Source organism: Octopus bimaculoides, chromosome 2, assembly GCF_046866305.1.
Source record: "Octopus bimaculoides isolate indiv1 chromosome 2, ASM4686630v1, whole genome shotgun sequence".
Taxonomy (NCBI): Eukaryota; Metazoa; Mollusca; class Cephalopoda; order Octopoda; family Octopodidae; genus Octopus; species Octopus bimaculoides.
The window spans coordinates 28,501,813-28,527,677 of NC_142929.1; the positions used below are offsets into that span (position 1 = coordinate 28,501,813).

The 25,865-nt window shown below is 37.2% G+C and overlaps 1 protein-coding gene across 1 annotated transcript in view; it reads right to left on the minus strand.

The window, feature by feature from the left end:
• The window catches only part of LOC106872747 (cartilage oligomeric matrix protein), a 136,064-nt gene that overhangs the window by 65,057 nt on the left and 45,142 nt on the right, over positions 1 to 25,865 (minus strand). The window contains exons 2-3 of the mRNA XM_014919838.3: positions 1,895 to 2,059; positions 1 to 63 (exon numbers count right to left, since the gene is read on the minus strand). The exon at positions 1 to 63 is cut by the window's left edge and continues 152 nt beyond it. Coding sequence (XP_014775324.1) covers positions 1 to 63; positions 1,895 to 2,059 — 228 coding nt within the window. The remainder of the gene's footprint in view (positions 64 to 1,894; positions 2,060 to 25,865) is intronic.

Genomic DNA, 25,865 nt, shown 5'->3' on the forward strand with positions numbered 1-25,865 from the left:
GTTGTTGTGTTGGGAACCGAACTGCATACTCACGGCCATCGAGGCTTTTCAAATTCACTACCACTGAAAAATATGAAAGACAATATGACAATCTTTTCGTTATATGAGAATATAGCATGGAATTTCTTGGAAGAGAAAATACGAATTCTTAACGTTCATTCTCTATCAAGAAAATTAGTAATGTTAGAAAAATGAAATAGTTTTCAATATGAATGGAGACAGTTTTTCCGGCGACTCGGTTTTATGAATCAATTTGTTTCCTCTCATCTATGGCAAGTCACAATTTGTTTTAATAATCGGGACACAAATTTGGACAGTGAATTGGCAGAAATCGTTAACTTGTACTTATTAGGCTACAGCTTTTTACCTTCAGAATTCAGATCGGATGCTGACATTGGTTTTTTTCAGGTACTGTATCGGGATTGATTCAATCAACTATGCTTCGCTTTCACTTCACAAATAATAGTGAGTTAAGTGTTTAATAATTAAGTTTATATTGCAAAAATCATATAGATTAGCTCCTATTTTGTAGTAAGAGATAAAATTTTGTACTGATTTAGATAGTAGCTAAAATAACACGCCCGCCAATTTCTTTGGAAAGGGAGTCTATGATAGATTTTTCGCTTTTTTCAGACAGAAGATTGTATAAATCATTAACATAGATATATATGTGAAAAACATTAATTAGATGCACAATAAAAGCTTTTTCTTTTTCATCTTAGAATATATAGTTAGAATATAATGACCCGTTAGTTTAAGTAAGTTTAAGAGTAGGGTTGTATCCGAGGTTATTTTTATCTCATTTATTTAGCAATGTGGGATTATTAGAGTTTTAGTTTGCAGATGTAGCGCTGTGTATGTTCTGTTCTTCCAAAACTAACGAAAAGAAAACCAGATTTTTAAAAACAATACTAGACATTTATAACCATATCCACTTCAAATTTCATGACAAAGATGTAGCCATATTTTAACCATCAAGTGAGAGCAATGGAAAATCATTTCCGGAGAATGAGCACTGCAATCCTATTAAACTGTTGTCAGTTCCACAATTATGTTGTTATATTTACAACAATCGGTTATAGGTCTTGCAGTTTGTCCAGTACTTAATTAACAGCAATACTTGTTATTTATTATTTATGTACGTAAAAGAGCATTTATTTCAAATTAAATCTCGGATTAGACCTATTTCAATTTTAGAAACCGGTTAATTAATGCATGCATTATATGTGGAACAACTGCTAAACTTTGATGCATGTAGTCCATACAATTTAATATATGCAGTTTATACAGGCTAATATATGCAGTTTGATGAATTTTGAACAATGTTTCATTGTTTTGCGGGAAAAATAAAGCGATTAATGTGAAATCAAAGCAACTGCTCGATTTAGATCCTGTTACATTTCTTTTATTTTGGTACAGTTTCAAGGACAATTCTCAGATTATATTAAAATCACAAAAAAACATTTTACAAAGGTATTGAATTTTCTCTAAACATTAAAACTAAGACGTAAAAAATGTTTACGGCAAAATAAGTGGTCTCCGGGAAAGAAAGTGTTGCTAAAAAGAAATATTTTGTTGGATAAACACCATCAGAAGTTCAAACCTCTCTTTCTCTCGTTGCCGTTCTATCTATCTATCTATCTATCTATCTAACCTATTTTGAAGTCGTAATTCATGATAACTTTAATGCACACAACTCAACTCTTGGCTCTCATACATGTTACAACTACTAGTTCACATATCCACTCTTTTTTTCTGTCTGCCTGTTTTGCTCGTATCACAGCGGCTTCTTTCATCCGAATTGAGTAGCTGTCTCCCCACCTCTTCTTCGAGCACATATTACCATTTAATAACAAAATGGAGAAAGAAGTGTATTAATGTGAGAAGAGCTTACCTTCACTCCGCTGGAAGTCAATGTAAGTATCAAACATGGTGTTCAAGTACTGGCCTTCGCTTTTCAAAAGTGTTGAACGTCCCCGTTGTTTATTGCTTTGAATAGTGCCCATCAACGCTAGCTCCGAATATGTCGTAAACGCCATCCCAGTATTTCTTTTTCGAACTTGAAAGAAAAAAGACAAACATTTATTAAATATACAACAACAAACGAGGAATTTTCTGTTTAATAATGATGTTTATTGATTGTAAGTAATGAATGTCAGCAGTGCAAACCATTTCAATAAATTATAAAGGTTCAACATTTTATTTTCTCATTTTTGTAAGTCTTGTCAATGTGTGCACGTTAAAACACAATGCAGCGCTAGGTACGCTAAATCTGAAGAAAGTGGGAGCACCATGTCTGGTACGTCTTTGATTATATGTCTACTGAATCAGAACTAACTTGGGAGATGCTAAACAAAACGTTTGCAAACTTATGCCAATTACTGGAATGAAAATTATTATACCTGCTTGCCTATTTTTAAGGTAAATATGTCCCGCGTTTATACTATTCATAACGGTATAATCTAAAACAGATTTCTTCCATCGGGAATTGAACCCTTTCATAGTTTCAGGTTACCAAGTTCATATCCCTATTCTAAAGTACATGCTTTATTATATATTGTCTAATATTATATCGCCAATCAGATCATTTTCTTGGAATCCTCTCGTGGGCAGAGGAACAGCTGATGTCCTTCAAACTCAATGGTGAATACGCTGATAAAGGATAGTGGTGCTGCGACTTCAAACATTGACTTTATAGAGTCAATGAAAAACCGCCGCATGCAGTGTAAGTGGTCTACCCTTATTCATATTGTTTTATACTCTCTGTAACTAAAATAATCTGATATAAACACTGTCATCATACGATGGTCGACAGAAGTTTATCAGAGGTACTTGAAATAATTTGCATGCTTTGTCTCCTTTAAACCTTTTATTTTCGTATTTTCTTGATAATTTTTTTTATTATTTAGTCTTGCAATCAAACAAAAGCATCGCGGTAAAGATGTTCTTAAATAGGGTATAACGAAGCAGATAATTTTAGAAGTCTTTTCCCAAACTTTTCTAATGAATACAACAAACTTATATGGCATTTTATTGCTCGAGAGGCAACGAAAATCAGAAAAGTATAACATATTCGCATCCATTACAAATTACGGAGCAAGCAGTATGATATTATATAAATGAACAGCATTGGCAACTTTAAGAATAGCCACATCTCACAATACCGGCTTCAAGTAACATGCCTACCACACACATCGCAAAAAACCCAACAAAGACAAAATCAAACAAAAAAACAAAGCAAAACAGAAAAAAAACCTTTAAAATAAATTTTCTAGCACAGTCGCCAAAAATCTTAAAAGGGATGAGACGTAACTTCTACCAAAACTATGACCTTAATATCTTCCATTCACGAACAATAGAAGTGTATGGAAGACGAAAAACTAAAGGACCTAAGGCCTGAAAGAGTTCATCAACATCTTGAACTACTCAAACTGATTCTCTCAAATTCTTACAATCTGAATATACGGCAGAATAATAAAAATTCTAAAATATATCGTCCCCAAGACAACAATTCCAATGCAAACGATTCCATGCTATCTCATCCTAAGTATTTCTCTTTCAAACTGACATGGAGACTAGCAAACTTCATACAAAGAATACAATGTTACATCAAGAAATAATAATAATAATAGCATCACAGCAAACTACAGCACATACCCAAGGCACACAGAGCTGCGCTCGGTAGTGAAGTGAAAGCACGCTATAAAAATAAAACTACTGAATAATAATAATAATAATAATAATAATAATAATAATTAATAATAATTAAAAAAGGCAAAACCCCCCTGAAAAAGCTTATAAACAAATGACGAGAAACCGCTCCATGGTCAGTGTCCCAAACGAACAAGGGAAGCAAATATAGAGAAAGATAGAATACATTAGTGATTGCGCAATTCAGGTCTAAAAGTAGAAGCTGAAGGTTTCATAATGGCAGCTCAGGATCAATCTTTACTCATAGGAAATTACAAAGCAAACGTTACTGTAGACTTTGTAATTATATTGTTGAAATCATCGGCCACATTGTGGCTGGCTGCCCTAAATTCGCAACCCAACTACAAAATTGGTACAAAACAAGACATGGCCGAACAGGGAGGGCAGTACCCATATTGAAACACTATGTCATGACATTCCCTTTCCTAAAAACTGGTATGAACACCATCCCTAATCAACCAAAGAGGGTAATCGCTTCACCATCTATACTGTGGGACTTCACTATTTATACTGTCAGGCAAATATATGTCAATAGACCTGATATTATTATCAAAGATCATCGACATGGCTGTACCAGCTGATCGAAATATCTCAGTCAAAGAATTCAAAAAGTTACCTAAATACAAGGCCCTAGAGACAGAGATCAGTAGAATTTGGAATTTGAAAACACTTATTCTAACGGCAGTGGTAGGAGCATTTTGCATGGTTAAAAAAAAGGCCTTCAATCTTCATTGATAAAATACCTGGAATACCAAATATACACGATGTCTGAAAGATAGCGCTAGCCTTAACTGCCCATCTCTCGAAAAATTCTTATCATTATTACATAGGTACTAGACCAAGGTCTCAGACAGGGACCCGCCTAGTAAGTAAAATGCTACGAAATCATACTAATATATAAAATATAATAATAATAATGTTGATAATGATGAGGATGATGTTGATGACTCTTTTACTCTTTTACTTGTTTCAGTCATTTGACTGCGGCCATGCTGGAGCACCGCCTTTAGTCGAGAAAATCGACCCCAGGACTTATTCTTTGTAAGCCTAGTACTTATTCTATCGGTCTCTTTTTGCCGAACCGCTAAGTTACGGGGACGTAAACACACCAGCATCGTTTGTCAAGCAATACTAGGGGGACAAACACAGACACACAAACACATACACACACACATATATATACACACATATACGACGGACTTCTTTCAGTTTCCGTCTACCAAATCCACTCACAAGGCTTTGGTCGGCCCGAGGCTATAGTAGAAGACACTTGCCCAAGGTGCCACGCAGTGGGGACTGAACCCGGAACCATGTGGTTGGTAAGCAGGCTTAAAAATACTTGATTATACTGAAGCAAATTGTATAATGTTCAGCGCCTGATGAGGTTTGTCTACATTTACACGGATTATTAGAAAAATCCGGATATAACACTTTAGGTGGGTGGTATCAAAAAAAAAAACGACTCTGAATAAACCTCATAAATCAAAGATACAACAGGATTTTGATATTCATGCAGAATAATTAAACACCGAAGATGAGATAATATCATGCATGGCATGGGCGAAGAAAAGAGAGTACTTTATGACTGAAGTTCCAGTTGTTTCTAATGAAAAGTTGCAGACAATGCAGTTGAAAAGCTCGTAAACTTTATTGGATTAAAAATAGAAATATCAAGAACGTGGATACGCCCAGCCGCAAATTCAAGTCGTACCAGTTATCACCGAAGCATCAAAGTTAATTTCCCCGCCAAACCTAGAACGGCTGGACATCATCACAGACATGCGCAGGCGCCCCAAATCCTCCCTCTTTGTAATAGTTCATATTATTAGAGAGGGACTTTCTGCTTAAGTGGACCTTTGTTAAGGTTTTGTAGATAGATTGAAGAAAAAAACGACATTAGTATTATTATTATTTTATGTTTGACTTTTGTTTTGCATTTGTACAAGTTGGATCCAAGTCTCACCCAGAGACCTCAAGAGACAACAATTTAGAAGTTCATGTAGGTGTTATGCCTAGGGTACCATATATTTGTATTTGTACAGTTTTGTTCAAGTGAATGTTTAAGAAACCATAAGAAAATTATGTGTTTGCTTTAAAATTTGAGATCACATAGACAGTATTTTACGTAGGATATGGGCAGTTCCCATGAGCACTATTTTTTGAACTTCAACCATTTTGGGGTTTCCTGGAATCTGATCTAGGTAGTAATCAGCCCGTTTCGCTGTCATTCCCAGGGCACCTATGACAATAGGTATTGTTTTCGTCTTCAGATTCCACATTTTGCTAATTTCTATTTCAAGATCTTTATATTTGCTCAGTTTTTGGTAGGTCTTGACAGATACGTTTATATCGATTGGGACAGTCATATCAATGAGGAGGCATGATTTTTGTCTGAAGTCTTTCAGTATGATGTCTGGCCTATTTGCGTCTATCTTTCTGTCAGTTTGAATGGTGAAGTTCCAGAGGAGTGCAATGTGATCATTTTCAAGTACTGGGGGTGGTTTGTGTTCCCACCAGTTTTTATCATGGGGCAAGTCCAGGTTTTTGCATATTACCCAGTGAATATATTGTGCAGCTCTATCATGCCTGTTGAGATACTCTGTAGGCGCAAGCAGACTGCACATGGAGACAACATGATCGATGGTCTCATTTTATTGTTGGCATATACGACATAATGAGGAGCTGCCGTTCTTTAATATGTTGGCCTGGTAGTTCTTTGTAGGTAGGCATTGATCTTGGGCTGCTATGATAAACCCCTCTGTTTCTGATTTCAAGCCAGAGGCCATTAACCATTGGTGGGTAAGGGCTTTGTCAATATCTGCATTATTCGCTCTCTTTGGGTATTTGCCATTGAGAGGTTTTCCATGCCATTTTTCAGTCATAATAGCTAAGGCAGCAATTTTAGCATGGGTTTTCAAGCGCTTAGCTTTTTCTGCAGGTGTTTCTAGTTCGTCTAATTCTTGAATTTGTTGCAATTGGAATTCACTTAGATATTCCTTTGCCTGTTTTGTTACTGAGTAAGATGCTTTCTTGCTTTCATATTTTAAGACAAGTTTTAGCATCCAGTCCTCAGAGTTTTTCAGATAGGTGTCTAGGCCAATTGTGGCTACCTTCATTGATAATGCCAGCTGTAAAAGTCCTCGGCCTCCTTCTTTTCTCGGCAGATAAAGACGTTCTATATCTGCCTTAGGGTGGTGCATTCTATGCATTGTCAACAGTTTTCGTATTTTTCTGTCAACATTACATTTTTCAGTAATTGACCAGTTAACGATGTTGAAACTGTAAGTCACGACTGGTATGGCTAGAGCATTGATCGCTTCGATCCTGTTTCTCGCGTTCAGCTCTGTCTTCAGTATTGCTCTCACCCTGTGATAACATTCTCTTCTGATCCTTTCCCTCATCACTGAGTGCTTGATATTGTCCCCTTCAATTACCCCTAGGTATTTGTAGCTCTCCGCTGGTTCTAACTCTTTTATGACATTTTGCTGGTCAAGGTTCACATTAGATGTATTTGTCATTTTTCCTTTGATAAAGGTAGCTTTTGCACATTTATCAAGGCCAAATTGTATCCTGATGTCATCACTGAATTGTTTAACAATCGCTAGTAGGCCTTTGAGTTGTTGGTCATTTTTTGCAAAGAGCTTTAAATCATCCATGTAAATGAGATGATTTATATTTTTATCAAATATTTTATAACCATACTGTGCATCATTGAGCAATTTTGAGAGCGGTATTAGGGCTAGACAGAAGAGGAGTGGTGATAGTGAGTCACCCTGGAAAATGCCACATGAAATTCTTACATCTCCAGCATTTAGAGATTCATTGTCATTGTTCAACATCAGTGTGGTTCTCCATGATCTCATACTTACAGATAAAAAGTTTCGCAGAGTAGGAGCTATTTTATACATTTCCAGACATTTCCTAATCCAGCTATGTGGTAGGCTATCAAAGGCCTTTTTATAGTCTATCCAGGCTATTGACAAGTTTTTGTGTCGCTTGTGACAATCTTCTAAGATCATCTTATTGATGAGTAGCTGATCTTTACAACCATAAGATCCACGTTTACATCCCTTTTGCTCATTAGGGAATATGCTACTTTCTATTAAAAAACTATAGGTGTACTCGGTTAGGACAGATGTTAGTGTCTTATACATTGTTGTTAAGCAGGTTATGGGGCGATAATTTTTTGGTTCGTTTGCTTCCTCATTTTTTGGAAGCATTATTATTATTATTATTATTATTATTATTATTATTATTATTATTATTATAAGAAGAAGAAGAAGAAGAAATGGGGATAAGTCCTTGTGACGTGCTACTTTTAATAGTTAAGCTGTATTTAACAGAAAGTAAATGGCCTTTTATAGTGTGTAGTCCCTTTAAGAATTAGTCATTCTTTAGCCATAAATTCCTTAATCATAATAAATTGTTTACGTTGGCACAAGGTGTTGCTAAAACTGCAAGTAGGGGTTGATTGGTAAGTAGGTAGGCAAGGAAGTAGATAGACAGAAAGATAAAGGTAATATGTAAATGGGCAAGTGGTTAAGGTATTCGACTCAGTGTCGTAAGGTCACCAGTTCGATTCCCGGCGGCGCGTTGTGTCCTTGAGCAAAATACTATTTTACGTTGCTCCCGTTCAGTCAGCTGACAAAAATGAGCAGTACCTGTATTTCAAAGGAGCAGCCTTGTCACATTTTGTGTCATACTAAATCACCCTGAGAACTACGTTAAGGGTACACGTGTCTAAGGAGTGCTCAGCCACTTGCATGTTTATTTCACAAGCAGGCTGTTCACTCGATCGGATCAACTGGAACTCTCATTGTCGTAACCGACGAAATGCCTGTATATATATATATATATATATATATATATATATATATATATATATATATATATATATATATATATATATATATATATATCTTTACTTGCTCTTTTACTCTTTTACTTGTTTCAGTCATTTGACTGTGGCCATGCTGGAGCACCGCCTTTAGTCGAGCAAATCGACCCCAGGACTTATTCTTTGTAAGCCTAGTGCTTATTCTATCGGTCTCTTTTGCTGAACCGCTAAGTTACGGGGACGTAAATACACCAACATCGGTTGTCAAGCGATGTTGGTGGGTGGGTGGGGGACAAACACAGACACACAAACATATACACACACATATATATATATATGACGGGCTTCTTTCAGTTTCCGTCTACCAAATCCACTCAAGGCTTTGGTCGGCTCGAGGCTATTATAGAAGACACTCGCCCAAGGTGCCACGCAGTGGGACTGAACCCGTGACTCTGTGTGTGTGTGTGTTTATGTGTGTATATGTGTGTCTGAGTCTGTGCGCGTGAGTGTGTATAACAACAATAACAACAACGGGTGCGCGTGAGTGTGTACAACAACAAGAACAACAACAAAACTGAACAGCAACGGAAAATGTTTCAAGCCCATGACAAAGAAGATAACTACAAGCTCGACTCCAGAAAAAGGTTAAAAAAATTTGTTCATGGGCCGCAAAATGGTATTATATGCAGAATGACAAAAGTGCAAGTATTCTCCTAACTTCAAAGATTGCCAAATTTGTATGTCTACTATTTATTTTTCTTAATTTCTAGCATATTATCCAAATTCTAGAAACATATTATCCACCTAGATATAATCATATGTGCATATCTAAATTACTTTATCAGTTACGTGTCACACTGCATTAGCTCTGCTTTTCCCACCCACTTCCGAAGACTATATTGTAGTGTGAGACAAAAAAAAAACAAAAAAACAAGTACATACTATGCCAGAAAGCGAGAGGGGGTACATAGTAGCTTTCTTTATTGAAAGTATATCATAGGGTGTTTAGTTAAGCATCTATCAATGACGACATTAGTTTTTCTAAAAAAAAAAAAAAGTCATTCAAGAAAAACAACCCCCACAGGCGTGCATCGTGAGCGGACCCAGTTGTAATAATAATAATACTAATAATAATAATGATGATGATGATGATAACAAGGCACAAGACCTTAAATTTGTGGGGGTGGGGACTAGTCGATTATATCGGGCCTAGTGTTTCACTGGTACTTATTTTATCGACCCCAAATGGATGAAAGGCAAAGTCGACCTCGGTAGAATTTGAACTCAGAACGTAGCGACAGGCGAAATACTGCTAAGCATTCCGTCCAGTGCGCTAACGATTCTGCCAGCTCGCAGCCTTAATCCTTTCTACTATTGGCTCAAGTGCTGAATTTTTGTGAGGAGGTGCTCAGCTGACACTAATTTTATTGACTCCCGAAAAGATGAAAGGTAAATTCGACCTTGATGGAATTTGAACTCAGAAAGTAAAGTCGGAAGAAATGCTGCAAAAACATATTGTCGGAGGTGCTAACGATTCTGCCACCTTGCAGCCATCATCATCATCATCATCATCATCATCATCATCATCATCACCATGATGATGATGGTGATGATGATGATTTCAAATTTTGTCATAAGGGCAGCAATATTGGAGGAGGGAATGAGTCGATTACGTCGACCCTAGTGTTCAACTGATATTTATTTTATCGACCCGAAAGGATGAAAGTCAACCTCGGCGGAATTTGAACTCAGAACGTAAAGCCGAACGAAATACTGCTAAGCATTCCATCTGGTGTGCTAACGATTCTGCCAGCTCGCCGCCTTAATGATGATGATAATAATAATAATAATAATGATAATGATGATGATGATGATGATGGCTTCAAATTTTGCCACAAGGCCTGAAATTTTGGGGAGGGGACTAGTCGATTACATCGAACCTAGTGTTTCACTGGTACTTAATTTATTGACCCCGAAAGGATGAAAAGCAAAGTCGACCTCGGCAGCATTCGAACTCAGAACTTGAAGACGGACGAAATGCCGGTAAACGTTTTGCCTCGCGCGCTAACGATAAGAAGAAGAAGAAGAAGAAGAAAAAGAAAAAGAAGAAGAAGAAGAAGAAGAAGAAAACAACAACAACAATAATAGCATTTCTCATCTTTTTGTGTATGATGGAAAACAATTAAGTTTTGACTGCATTTATAATCAAAATTCTAAGCATTTTTTGAAACACTTAACGAACTATCTTACAGGTTTCATTCCTATACGTACAATAAAATAGACAAAACAATTTCTCGAGCGAAGTACTACAATGATCTGTTCACTGTCCCATTCTTTTAAATCATACCTACACGATTTTCTCACACTCCAACAGCCGCATTTGCAGACAACGTTTAGTTCTCCCACGATTTTCAGACGTAGCTGCATAACACGTCCAACCCTACCGTCAACCCAAATAGAAACTTAGCTTAAAAAAACAGACGATGATTAGACTCTATTCAATACACTAGTTCCCTTTTTACTCGTAACTATAAAGAGCATTAAATAATGCCATCCATCAAACTCTATAACATAAACACTTCACACACAGAAAATACCTGAAATAACTTTCAGCATTTCTATAACAATCACAACATTCATAAAAGCCAGAGTAAAAGAAGTAAAACGATGTGTAAACACACAAGAAGCACTCAAAGGCACGATAGAACAAAAGAAAAAGAAACTCACAAGCAACATGGTGTACGGAAAATATAGTTGACGATGTTGACGTCATAAGAATCCAGACACTTCGACAAGGTGAAATAATAATTTTTTGGAACGGTGAATGTCGAAGCAGATAAAGCGGATCTTTTTTAAAACGGGGGCCACATTTTTCCTTAATGTTTTACGTAGTGATTTTGGTACCGAAAGACTTTCAAACTTCGTATACTTATCTATTTTGTGTTATAGAACAGAAAAATATTTTTGTATTCGAATTTATTTCATGTAAAAAATTGTCTTATTTCGATAATTTCAACCAATCACTGACAAGTATTCAGTTGTTTACATTTACTCCTTTGGCTGATTAAGCCATAGCTTCGTTTTATTTGCTTTTTTCATTTTCTTCGTTTTATTTGCTTTTTTCTTTTTAAATTTGCTGTTTTACCCTAACCCTAACCCTAACCCTAACCCTAATCCTAACCATAACCCTATCACCGATAGAATTATTTCAGAATCGTTTGTTTATGTAGTCGGCACTTAATGTATATCGGCTGAATGGACGTCAGTGATTGGTTGAAATTACAGAAATACGACAACTTTAACATGGAATAACTTGGGGATTTCTTTTTTTTTTTTAAGAAGACTAAGAGAAAAAGATGTTTTATATGACACATTCTACCAGTGTTCCAAGTTTCAAAGTGTTTCGTTAATGAAAATGTGGCCCCCGTTTTAAAAAAGATCCGATAAAGCTATAAATATTATAATAGAGTGTAAAGTATTAGATTAAAAAATCGTTTGGGTAGAAAAAGTCAAAGACTGCTCGCGGAACTCGAACCCACATCCCCTGTAAATAAGGTAAGCGCCCTACCATTTGTCCAAAATAATCTTTCAGATGACTCTATCCATTTTAGGAACTTTAATTCTTATCGGCGAGAATTGTATGTTGTTGAGGTCAACAATTTAGAAACTTTATCTGCTTCGACATTGACCATTCCAAAAAAAGAATATTGAAAAATGTTAATCTTACACATGAAACTAAAGTTGCTTTGCAACTAATCTCAAGTTATGAAGAATACAAAATAGCACAGTTCCCATGATAATATATTACATGTTACTATATTCACAAAGAAGCAAGTGTACGCATGTCATTAGGGCATGCAATACACACATCAACTAATTAACACAACAAAATCCAAGCTTTGTCCTTGTGAGTTTTTACAACGCCAGCAACGTAAAAATCTCTTTGTCTGAGGCCAGACAAACATAACAAGCAAATGTATACAAAAATAACAACAGATCAATGAATTTAGAGTTGTCGCAAATACTAAGACGTATATTATCAAAGACGAGTGCAAATGAATAACAGCAACGTTTCACTCTTCTACATGTCCCCACCCGAAACTGCAGGAATTCAAACAATTTAATGGTGGAGCATCTATATGGTTGCTCGACTTGCTAGAAATAATTCCTCAAGTCGAACTATTGGAATCTTTTAACCTAATGTATTGTAAGGTATTGTTTACAACTGAATTTGCATCGAGATACATCGTTAAAAAGTTTTAATAACATACAAGTATTTTCATACAAATAACCATTTTACTATTTTATTATCTATCACAATTAAAATTACGAATATGGCATCAAGAAGGCTATCATGATACTGAACTTTTTTATGCTGTTGGATATAGTCAGTACAAGTGAAAATGTAGGCGCAACTACATTAGACAAATTCGCATAATTTTCGTATTACAACATAACTAAATTTTTAATCATTACAGAATGAGGTAGAAGGAAATAAAATATACCACAAACAGAAAGCATATCAAATATTATTATAGAACCCCCCCCCCCCCACACAAAACAGTGTGTTGACATGAAAACTTAAATGAATGATGTCTATATAAAAAGAATGACAAAATATTTTGTCAAATATGTTACGGATCAAAACTCACCAAAATATCTGCGATACATCTGCTTGACACATTTCTATTACTCGTAACATCAAAGAGACACTCAGAAGTTGTTTTGAAAAAAAGTTTACGAAGGCGGAGAATATTAATAACAATTTCTTTTACACATGGTAACATACAGTATATGGTCCAAGAAAAGAAAAAACCTCCTGCTGTGAGTGTTGATAAAATAGGATTTGAGAGGTGGGCAAAAAACAGTTTCTTGAAATCTAATAGTATTGTATTTCGATGATTTAAATATCTCGAACTATAATAATCGGTTTTACTTTTTACAAATTAGGATTTTCTAGTTCTGTGGAAGAATGGTATGGTTATGATACCTTGAATTCCGACTCTGACTCTAAAGCATCAGACAAAGTTTTACATATTTACATATCCATAAATGGTAATTCTATGTAGAAAGTATATAAAAGAGGATCAAAGTAATAAGATGGTTTCATGAAAATATTGTAAAACGGTTATGATCTTACGAAAAATGAAACTGTATTACATTAGTAAAACGCACATTGGCATTAAGTTGGTGCTTTTCATTGCAAATTTAAATACACAATTCTACGTGTTGACTGGAATCTTTATTCGCGGTAAATTCTGTGAAGACGCAAGGTAAATATTCAAACGAATTTGAGCTAACTGAATGATAAATAGTTGGTGTAGACCTTGAGTTAAGTTCATTAGTGTACTGCACAGAAATAATTAGTCTGATGAAGACTAATAAGGGAATGTTTAATTATTATAGTACTCTATGAAAGTTAGATAAAATATTTTACTGTATCTAGTTCAACTATAAAATAGTACTAAATTAGAATCGGCTATTTAAGTGGTTATATCCTATCTGGAAAACTGAATCTAATCTGTCACAAGAATGTCTCAGACAAAAATATCATACAACATTTAGCTTCGTATCTCTACAATGTGGGTTAAGATACTTCCGATTTTGTTTTTCATCTTCCTTGAATCTATAAAAGAAATGCCTGTCTTATACAGACGAAAACAATTTTTATCCTCCTTCCGCACCAAAAACAATAACTATCAAACAACATTTGATAAATCCTTTTTTATTTGAAAAAAGTTCAAACAGCGCCAACAAAATTTGAGATATTTATTCCACAAACTCAATCTTAAAATTAATTGACATAATTCTGTAAAAGAAAATATTCATAAAAGTGAAAATTATTTGTTGATAGCCAACGACAGACACAACTATATTAATTCAAGCTACAAATATGTAGTAGAGTACACATTTAGTACTTATTTTATTTAGTCTGGAGAAACGAAAGGTATATTGGAATTCAGTAGAGTTTTAATGTAGGACACTAAATGAAGAAATCAAATATTATGTTACTTACAAACCAGCGTTCTATCATTAAAGACACTAGCACTCCTTTAATGTATAAAAGTGCTGACATTATATATCGATATTAACACTCTAGCTTGTTACTTTTTTACTCTTTTACTCTTTTACTTGTTTCAGTCAGTTGACTGTGGTCATGTTGGAGCACCGCCTTTAGTCGAGCAAGTCGACCCCAGGACTTATTCTTTGTAAGCTTAGTACTTATTCTATCGGTATCTTTTGCCGAACCGCTATGTTGCGGGGACATAAACACACCAGCATCGGTTGTCAAGCAATATTGGGGGCACAAACACAGACACACAAACATATAAACACACATACATATACATATATACATATATACGACGAGCTACTTTCAGTTTCCGTCTACCAAATCCACTCACAAGGTTTTAGTCGGCCCGAGGCTATAGTAGAAGACACTTGCCCAAGGTGCCACGCAGTGGGACTGAACGCGGAACCATGTGGTTGGTAAGCAAGCTACTTACCACACAGCAACTCCTACGCCTAGGATAACTTGACAACAAAAGTGCACTTCTGAAAACAGTTTGCATTCTTAATCCTTTTCTATAACATATTTTACAACTGAAGAATAGGGATGATATTAGAAAGAATAATCAGTGAACACGTACAATAAATATAGGAAATCAGAACTTGGGTTATATTGCAATTGTTGCTGATAAAGAAAGGGGATTACTCAATCATTGTTTCGTATATATTAGCATCAACATTATGTGTAAATGTATTAAGGAATATACAATATTGTTTTCATAAATTTATGTTGAGAATGAATGGGTTTTCCTCTAATATTTCAGAATTTTTTTTTTAATGGAAGAGCGGTAATGATGGGTGTGGTCATTACAATCAATTAATAATAGTAAATACAGGACAAGAAAATAAAGACTTTCTTCACTGCTCACGATTAAGGAGAACGAAAAACGAATTCCTACAAAGACAATTTACTGAAAGAAAACATCCTCGATGGGTGTATTTCCTCTGCTAAGAAAAGATTCATAAATGGAATCTGTCACATACAGTTAGTCTCATATGTATATCAGTAAGTATATCTCTTACACGAATTTATTTATGAATTACAAGCTACGCATTGTAAAGCAAAGGTTTTGGGGAAAGGGGAAAGGGAAAACATGATTACATCAAAGATACGAGAAAAAGACAAGTTATATGAATGGGAAGAGAAGACAATAGCACTAAAGTAATTAAAGTGAAACGAGATCTCGGGATGACTATAAATGAATGGTTTAAATGACAGAACAGAGAATGTATTCTGGTCAAATTCTAAACCAACTGAATGAACTGATTTGCTCGACGACTGCTGTGATGAGAAATAAATTCGTTATCAATTATGTTTGATGAGAAAATAATTTCATTCACTATATCAAATGTTAGTAACAATTTAGCACAATTACAACAAATGATCTGCCCGCTGACTCTCAGTTTCTCATAAAATCAGGGATACACATATGTGTAGAATCAGGTCAGGGGCGATGCACTAGATGACTTAATTGGGATTTATTTCTTAGATAGAGAAAATAATATTTAAAAAAACCCCTAGCGGTAGTTATCAGAGACTCTCAGATAAAAGGGGACACAACATTAAATAATTTAAAATTAACTTGTAAGCGTGTAAAATTATATTCATGCTGCGGAATGAGTATGGTATTTGTTATCAGGCAAGTTGACAGTTATAAACATGTTTCTGTGTTATGGTACCTTGTTAGTGAAGAAAAAAACCAAACTCATCCCTGCTTAATCTGTCAACAGAGATTTTGACCAGTAGTAATTTGTATAATTAAAACGGTAATGAGTTGAGGGAATGCAATATGCACACACGCACATACACGAACATACACACGCACACGCACATACACACACTCTCTCACACACACGCACGCACATACATATGCGCACAGGCACACAGATATATAATAATTTGTTAGTGGTTTCATGAACAAAAAAGGAGAGAACTCAATACAATTTGTATATATATATATATATATATATATATATATATATATATATATATATATATATATATATATATATTGTTGTACTTGGGGATGGTCATATTGCCAGTTTAGCCAATAAAAACACACGCACTGTATATTTGGTGTTAATTTTTTTTTTTTTTTTTCAGCTTTATATTACATTAATCTTAATCTTAATCTTATTTCGGCCAGAGTTCTTTCGTCACACTTCTGTGACCTCATCAGTGGTCCTTTGTTTCCTTCTTTCTTATGTGTGTCTCACCTTGCTAACTATCAGCCATTTTGTATTTTGTATTCCTATTGTATGTGTCTACGCATGCGTGTCCTTCAATGTGTCTGTGTCTTTTGTAAGTGCATGTGTGTATGGGGAGTGTCTGTATCACCTATATTCTCTGTTAATACGTGTTCATTTGTATTAGTTTTTATTTATTTATATGTTCATGTGTGTGTGTGTGTGTTTTTTTTTTTTTTTTTTTTTTTTTTAATGTGTTTAATTAAATTTTGTTAACGTATGTAGTATTTAATTCCATTTGTTTATCTATGTATTGTATTATACTTTGTTCCTATTATTGGTTTATGGGTAACATGTTGTCACATGCTGTGGTTTGTTAGTGGCGTATGTTAGTGTTCCATTCTAGTTTCCTATTCAGGCTAGGTTTCCCTTCTATTATGTGTGTAGCTTCAGTAATTTGTCTAAGTGCTGCATCACTGCTATGTGTAGATAAGATTTTAATTTCTATGTTGTTGATTGAGCCTCTATGTTCTTGCTCAGCGTGCTGGTACAGAACTGATGAGTTCTTCCCTTCCTTAAGTTCCCTCCAATGTTCGTTTGCCCGCTCCCCTATACTCCTTGCTGTTTCGCGTACATATGTCGTTGTCTTATTTCTGCATCGTCCCTCTGTACATCTTATACTATAGACCACATTTCTGGTTTTGCAGTTCGTTTGTGGGCTAAATCTACATACGATACAGTTCCTATCAGTGCAGGGGGTTCTACTGAAAGGGTATGTTCTACTGATAAGGGATTTGATAGGGTTGCCTGGCCTTTCAACAACCTTAATTCTTAGCTTAAGTTTGTCTAGGGCCCTTCTAAAGCGGTACGCCAGTTCGCCTCTAGGGGTGGTGTCGACGAACATGACGCTTTGGTACTTGTGGCTATTGTACCATGAGCTTGCCTTCCCTATTTTCTTCTTAGTTCTTTCTATGGTGTTCCATGATTTGCTCCTATAGAGTGGGCAAATCCCATTCCTATCGTTGCGTTTGATTGTTTCAAACTTCTTCATAGCTCCTTTGTAAACCCTGATCCTTTCTTTATGGCTGTAACCCGAGAACTGCATGCGGTGGACGAAATGTTGTATATGTCTCTTTAATTCTGTAGGGTCGCACATGCAGGAGACATTTCGCATTACTCTGACGAGGTCTGCCATCAATATGTTGAATTTGGCATTGTCCGCAATAGCCGAGTTCCGGTGGGTCAGGTACTTGGAGGCCATAGGTTTTGTATAGTGTGAATGGAGGATTCTAGTTTTATTGTTCTTAGTTTCTAGCCAGAGTTCAGTATCTAATACAGGTAATCTATGGTTAGGGTGTTTAGTAGGGTAGTCTATCGTAACTCTAATACTCTGGTGGATGGAGTTAGCTATTTGCTGGATGCTCTCCATAGTCTTAGTTTCTATTTCTATTTCAGGGGTACTCTCTTGTGGGGGTGTCTTTACCACTAAGTTGATATCATCGACATATCGAGAGTACACATTCACGAGTATGGAGTTCTGTGTCAGGCGTTCCTTAAGCCTTCTGTCCCACCATACCATGAAAAGATTGGCCACATCACCGGCGATACTAACCCCGATGGCTGCCCCCTCGTCCTGGGCGTATAATTTGTTGTTAAATTTAAAGGTGTGGCCTTTTAGGGTGACCTTTATACTAGCTCCTAGTGCATGTGCGATCATTTTCTTTACCTGGTGGATATTAGTGGGGGTCCGTATGGCTCTGGTCCATCCACTCCATCTCTCTATAGGGGTCTTCCTAGCCATAGAGGTAATTGTGGGTGGTCTACCTCTTAGACGTCTACTAGGGCAGAAATCTCTAAGGTCGTATCTATCTAGATATGCATCGTCATATGTCAATCTAAGTAGGAGGCCCAGTTCTTCTGTGTTGACTTTTTGGAACTCTACTTCGCTCTCGTTGATCATTTCCACGCACTTTTCCACTGCAAAATCCACGTCGATAGATGGGTATAGTGATACCACATCCATGCTACCCACTATACACTCTGTCAGGTTGCAAGTGTTGTTGCAGTCGTTGATCCTGCTGAGGAGATCTTCCGTGCTGTCACAGACATCAGGTGACATCTGGATTATGGGGCGTATGATCATTGAGAGGAAGTAGGAGATCCTGTAGTTACTAGCGACATTCGCTCCACAGACTGGTCTTGTTGGTGGTCCCACTACAGGATTAGTTGTTACTTTGTGGTCCTTACGGAGCCCATACAGCGTCGGGATATCATTGTTCCAGGCTTGGAAGTTGTTGGCTATGAACATATAAATAAATAAAAACTAATACAAATGAACACGTATTAACAGAGAATATAGGTGATACAGACACTCCCCATACACACATGCACTTACAAAAGACACAGACACATTGAAGGACACGCATGCGTAGACACATACAATAGGAATACAAAATACAAAATGGCTGATAGTTAGCAAGGTGAGACACACATAAGAAAGAAGGAAACAAAGGACCACTGATGAGGTCACAGAAGTGTGACGAAAGAACTCTGGCCGAAATAAGATTAAGATTAAGATTAATGTAATATAAAGCTGAAAAAAAAAAAAATTAACACCAAATATACAGTGCGTGTGTTTTTATTGGCTAAACTGGCAATATGACCATCCCCAAGTACAACAACATCTGTTTCAACACACGATTTCACATAAAAAATCTTGCAAAACAAATATGTAAACGGAACAACGCGAGCCTTAGCCAGGCTAGCAAGATACTGAAAGACACTGTATTCAGTTGCCTACGGAAAACCGTGACGACTCAACAGCTTCATTTTGTTAAACTATGTGTCTCCTCCAAATTACACACCAACAGGGTCACATCCAGCGTAGAAAAACTAGAACTCACCAAGGGTCAAGCCGAAAGGCTAAAACGGACGCTAATGGCGAACATTAAGAACAAAATATATAAGGAACTCAGCCAACAAAATAAGCGTAGACGCATTCTATTAAAAGAAATTAGAGGCATCACCACACGAACAGAGAGAACCACACTTATGAATATAATACACGCAGAGAATACATATGTCATACGCCAGTGCAATATACACTTTAGAAAGAAAATCTCGTGGTTAAAAAGTGAACAGCAATACAAACTCGCAAAAGAAGAGAAAGAGGGATACCCAGAAACAATAAACGGAATTGTTATGGCAGAGGTCCCTCTACCAGCAGAGTTCAACAGAGACAACGAAGTCAACATCTATGGGGGAATAACAACAGACCCAGATGAAAAATCGCTACTTCAACTACCACCGAAATATGCGATATATCACAAGGTTAACCCCATCCAATGCCTCTCCGAAATCGAAAAGTCGTTCACAAAAATACGTTGGAATTTAAACATGTACAACAACAACAACAGCAACAACACGAGCGACAACAACAACAACAATAACCGCAGCAACAACACGAATGACAACAACAACAACAGCAACAACACGAATGACAACAACAACAATAACCGCAGCAACAACATGAATGACGACAATCACAACAACAACAATACCAACGATAACCGCAGCAACAACAACATGGATGAAAACAATCACGACAACAACAATACCAACAATAACCACAGCAGCAGCAACAACAACAGCCGTAGCAACAAAAACAACTGCAACCCCATGAACACCAACAGCAACAACAACAACAGCAAAAACGAACACATGAGGACAAGCAATAGAAACAAAAACAATAACAGAGAAAAAATCGAATACAACAGCAACAATAACAGGGAGAACGGACACACAGACACAGATAACCATAGGCACAAGAACACAGACAAAGGTAAGGCCATGGGGGTCAAGAGGGAGAATAAAGCTGAATGCAACAGAATTCTTGGACAGGGAGTCAGCAGACCTAAAACAGAAAACGCTAGATGGGATGGTAACAATGGCGGTGGTGGTGGTGGTGGTGGTGGTGGTAGTGACAGTAACAATAGTAGTGGTAGGAATAACAGGATGAATGGGAGTAGCAATAACGGCAGTAATAGTAGTGGTAGTTACGAAGAAGACAACCCCAGAGGGGCCAACAACAGGAATACTAGCCTCCTTGACACTCAATTCTTCAACATACATGACAAAACTTATGATATGAGCCGGGTATACCCGACAACATTACCCTTTAACAAAAGAGTCTGCATCCCTAAACATACTCATGACCACATGGAAGCACAGTTCACTATAGCTAGGACAAAACTTAGACAGATTTTAGAATTATACACTAAGAGACAGAGACAGAATAAGACAGAGGCCCAACAACTTGGGAATATACCCGCAAGTGGCCTACACAAGCTCATGCAGCGCACGAAAAAGGGAGAAGTGGTATGCCTTCCCACAGATAAGTCCGGCAGAATGTCAATAGACAGCCTGCCGAACTATATCCAGGCAATGCAACCTCACATCGCCAATACGAAGGTAACAACCTTACAGGCGCATGAGGAAAGAGAAAAAGTCCTCAATGCCCACATGATGATGTGGACAATTGTCCTTAGACCCCAGAAGCGCACAGCCAACAACTTCCAAGCCTGGAACAATGATATCCCGACGCTGTATGGGCTCCGTAAGGACCACAAAGTAACAACTAATCCTGTAGTGGGACCACCAACAAGACCAGTCTGTGGAGCGAATGTCGCTAGTAACTACAGGATCTCCTACTTCCTCTCAATGATCATACGCCCCATAATCCAGATGTCACCTGATGTCTGTGACAGCACGGAAGATCTCCTCAGCAGGATCAACGACTGCAACAACACTTGCAACCTGACAGAGTGTATAGTGGGTAGCATGGATGTGGTATCACTATACCCATCTATCGACGTGGATTTTGCAGTGGAAAAGTGCGTGGAAATGATCAACGAGAGCGAAGTAGAGTTCCAAAAAGTCAACACAGAAGAACTGGGCCTCCTACTTAGATTGACATATGACGATGCATATCTAGATAGATACGACCTTAGAGATTTCTGCCCTAGTAGACGTCTAAGAGGTAGACCACCCACAATTACCTCTATGGCTAGGAAGACCCCTATAGAGAGATGGAGTGGATGGACCAGAGCCATACGGACCCCCACTAATATCCACCAGGTAAAGAAAATGATCGCACATGCACTAGGAGCTAGTATAAAGGTCACCCTAAAAGGCCACACCTTTAAATTTAACAACAAATTATACGCCCAGGACGAGGGGGCAGCCATCGGGGTTAGTATCGCCGGTGATGTGGCCAATCTTTTCATGGTATGGTGGGACAGAAGGCTTAAGGAACGCCTGACACAGAACTCCATACTCGTGAATGTGTACTCTCGATATGTCGATGATATCAACTTAGTGGTAAAGACACCCCCACAAGAGAGTACCCCTGAAATAGAAATAGAAACTAAGACTATGGAGAGCATCCAGCAAATAGCTAACTCCATCCACCAGAGTATTAGAGTTACGATAGACTACCCTACTAAACACCCTAACCATAGATTACCTGTATTAGATACTGAACTCTGGCTAGAAACTAAGAACAATAAAACCAGAATCCTCCATTCACACTATACAAAACCTATGGCCTCCAAGTACCTGACCCACCGGAACTCGGCTATTGCGGACAATGCCAAATTCAACATATTGATGGCAGACCTCGTCAGAGTAATGCGAAATGTCTCCTGCATGTGCGACCCTACAGAATTAAAGAGACATATACAACATTTCGTCCACCGCATGCAGTTCTCGGGTTACAGCCATAAAGAAAGGATCAGGGTTTACAAAGGAGCTATGAAGAAGTTTGAAACAATCAAACGCAACGATAGGAATGGGATTTGCCCACTCTATAGGAGCAAATCATGGAACACCATAGAAAGAACTAAGAAGAAAATAGGGAAGGCAAGCTCATGGTACAATAGCCACAAGTACCAAAGCGTCATGTTCGTCGACACCACCCCTAGAGGCGAACTGGCGTACCGCTTTAGAAGGGCCCTAGACAAACTTAAGCTAAGAATTAAGGTTGTTGAAAGGCCAGGCAACCCTATCAAATCCCTTATCAGTAGAACATACCCTTTCAGTAGAACCCCCTGCACTGATAGGAACTGTATCGTATGTAGATTTAGCCCACAAACGAACTGCAAAACCAGAAATGTGGTCTATAGTATAAGATGTACAGAGGGACGATGCAGAAATAAGACAACGACATATGTAGGCGAAACAGCAAGGAGTATAGGGGAGCGGGCAAACGGACATTGGAGGGAACTTAAGGAAGGGAAGAACTCATCAGTTCTGTACCAGCACGCTGAGCAAGAACATAGAGGCTCAATCAACAACATAGAAATTAAAATCTTATCTACACATAGCAGTGATGCAGCACTTAGACAAATTACTGAAGCTACACACATAATAGAAGGGAAACCTAGCCTGAATAGGAAACTAGAATGGAACACTAACATACGCCACTAACAAACCACAGCATGTGACAACATGTTACCCATAAACCAATAATAGGAACAAAGTATAATACAATACATAGATAAACAAATGGAATTAAATACTACATACGTTAACAAAATTTAATTAAACACATTAAAAAAAAAAAAAAAAAAAAAAAAAACACACACACACACACATGAACATATAAATAAATAAAAACTAATACAAATGAACACGTATTAACAGAGAATATAGGTGATACAGACACTCCCCATACACACATGCACTTACAAAAGACACAGACACATTGAAGGACACGCATGCGTAGACACATACAATAGGAATACAAAATACAAAATGGCTGATAGTTAGCAAGGTGAGACACACATAAGAAAGAAGGAAACAAAGGACCACTGATGAGGTCACAGAAGTGTGACGAAAGAACTCTGGCCGAAATAAGATTAAGATTAAGATTAATGTAATATAAAGCTGAAAAAAAAAAAAAAAAATTAACACCAAATATACAGTGCGTGTGTTTTTATTGGCTAAACTGGCAATATGACCATCCCCAAGTACAACAACATCTGTTTCAACACACGATTTCACATAAAAAATCTTGCAAAACAAATATATATATATATATATATATAACTACCAACTTATTTTTCTCAACGCTAAGGGAAGTAACTCAAATAAAATAAGAAGTAAGCAGCTATGGTAATGATGTTGGCAGTGATGTTGTTGTTGATGTTGTCGATTATAGGGGAAGGATAAAATACAGGGAAAGAGAGAGGGAGAAAAAGAGAAAGGTAGAAATAGTGGAATCAATGAAGAGATAAAGGAAAGAACACATGAGGAAAAGAGAACGACAGAGAGAGAGAGAGAGAGAGAGAGAGAGAGAGAGTGGAATCAATGAAGAGATAAAGGAAAGAACACATGAGGAAAAGAGAACGACAGAGAGAGAGAGAGAGAGAGAGAGAGAGAGAAAGAGAGAGAGAGAGAGAGGGGAATATAGAAGACTCTAATCAGTGAGAGCCAGACGAAGAGAGGGAGTTAAAGTAAAAATCCAAGAGAATATGATATGGAAATTCAAACAGAAAAAGAGAGAGGAAGAAGGGAGACTATAAAGATGTAGCAAAGTTTGTAATGTCACAGCGGTTTTAGTCATTCTCTCATTCTCCCTCTCTGTGTTTAATTATAAAATTTTGAAGGACGAGAATTTTAGTCGATACCATTGACCTGAGGAAAGTATTATTTCGTAACAAGTGGTAAAACAAAGCTTAGATGTTCTGCTTATATGTAAGTATGTCGAGGGAGGCGCAATGGCCCAGTGGTTAGGGCAGCGGACTCGCGGTCATAGGATCGCGGTTTCGATTTCCAGACGGGCGTTGTGAGTGTTTATTGAGCGAAAACACCTAAAGCTCCACGAGGCTCCGGCAGGGGATGGTGGCGAATCCTGCTGTACTCTTTCACCATAACTTTCTCTCACTCTTACTTCCTGTTTCTGTTGTGCCTGTAATTCAAAGGGTCAGCCTTGTCACACTGTGTCACGCTGAATATCCCCGAGGATTACGTTAAGGGTACACGTGTCTGTGGAGTGCTCAGCCACTTGGACGTTAATTTCACGAGCAGGCTGTTCCGTTGATAGGATCAACTGGAATCCTCGACGTCGTAAGCGACGGAGTTCCAACAACAACAAGTATGTCGAGTATATATGTGTGTATGTGTGTGTGTGTGTGTGTGTGTGCGCGCGCGGTGCATATATATATATATATATATATATATATATATATATATATACACACATATAATTAATAGCGACAGAAGTAGCATTAATAGCAAAAGGTAATATTTATCTCCATTTAAAAGTGTATGTTGTGTTAGAACACAGTATATTACGTTATTTACCACGAGAGGGCCTCTCATATGGACTTCTGGTGCATTTAAACAGCCATGATTATAGATGCAGTTCATTACAGTTTTAATAATGCAAATTATTACTCGGCAAAACACTTCGTAATTATATATATATATATTATATACATATACACATATATATATGCATATGTGTATGTTTGTATGTATGTATTATGTATGTATGTATGTATATATATATATATATATACACACACACATACACGCGTGTATATCTAGGGTACGCAAATAAGTTTTCAGTTGTTCGATCAAAAGAACTATCTGTTTATTGAATAAGCGTGTAAGTGGCTGAGTATTTCACAGACAGGCCTGCTGTTAGCCATAATTCTCTGCTTTGCGACACAGTATGTGACAATGTGGTATTACAGGAACAATCCACGTGACGGGCTTCTGTACAATTTCAGTGTATTCCATTTTGTTGCCAGGATAAGGGTCAACTGAAGTTATGGGAAATGACGCTTTTGAAAGATGTCACACAACGGGATTGGAACCAGGATGTCGTGGTTACGAAGCGAGCTTTTTAACCATGCAGCCATGCTGTGCCTGTACACACACACACACACACACACACACACACACACACACACAGACACACACACACACACACACACTCACACAAACACACACACACAGAGATAGACAGACAGACAGACAGACACACAAATACACA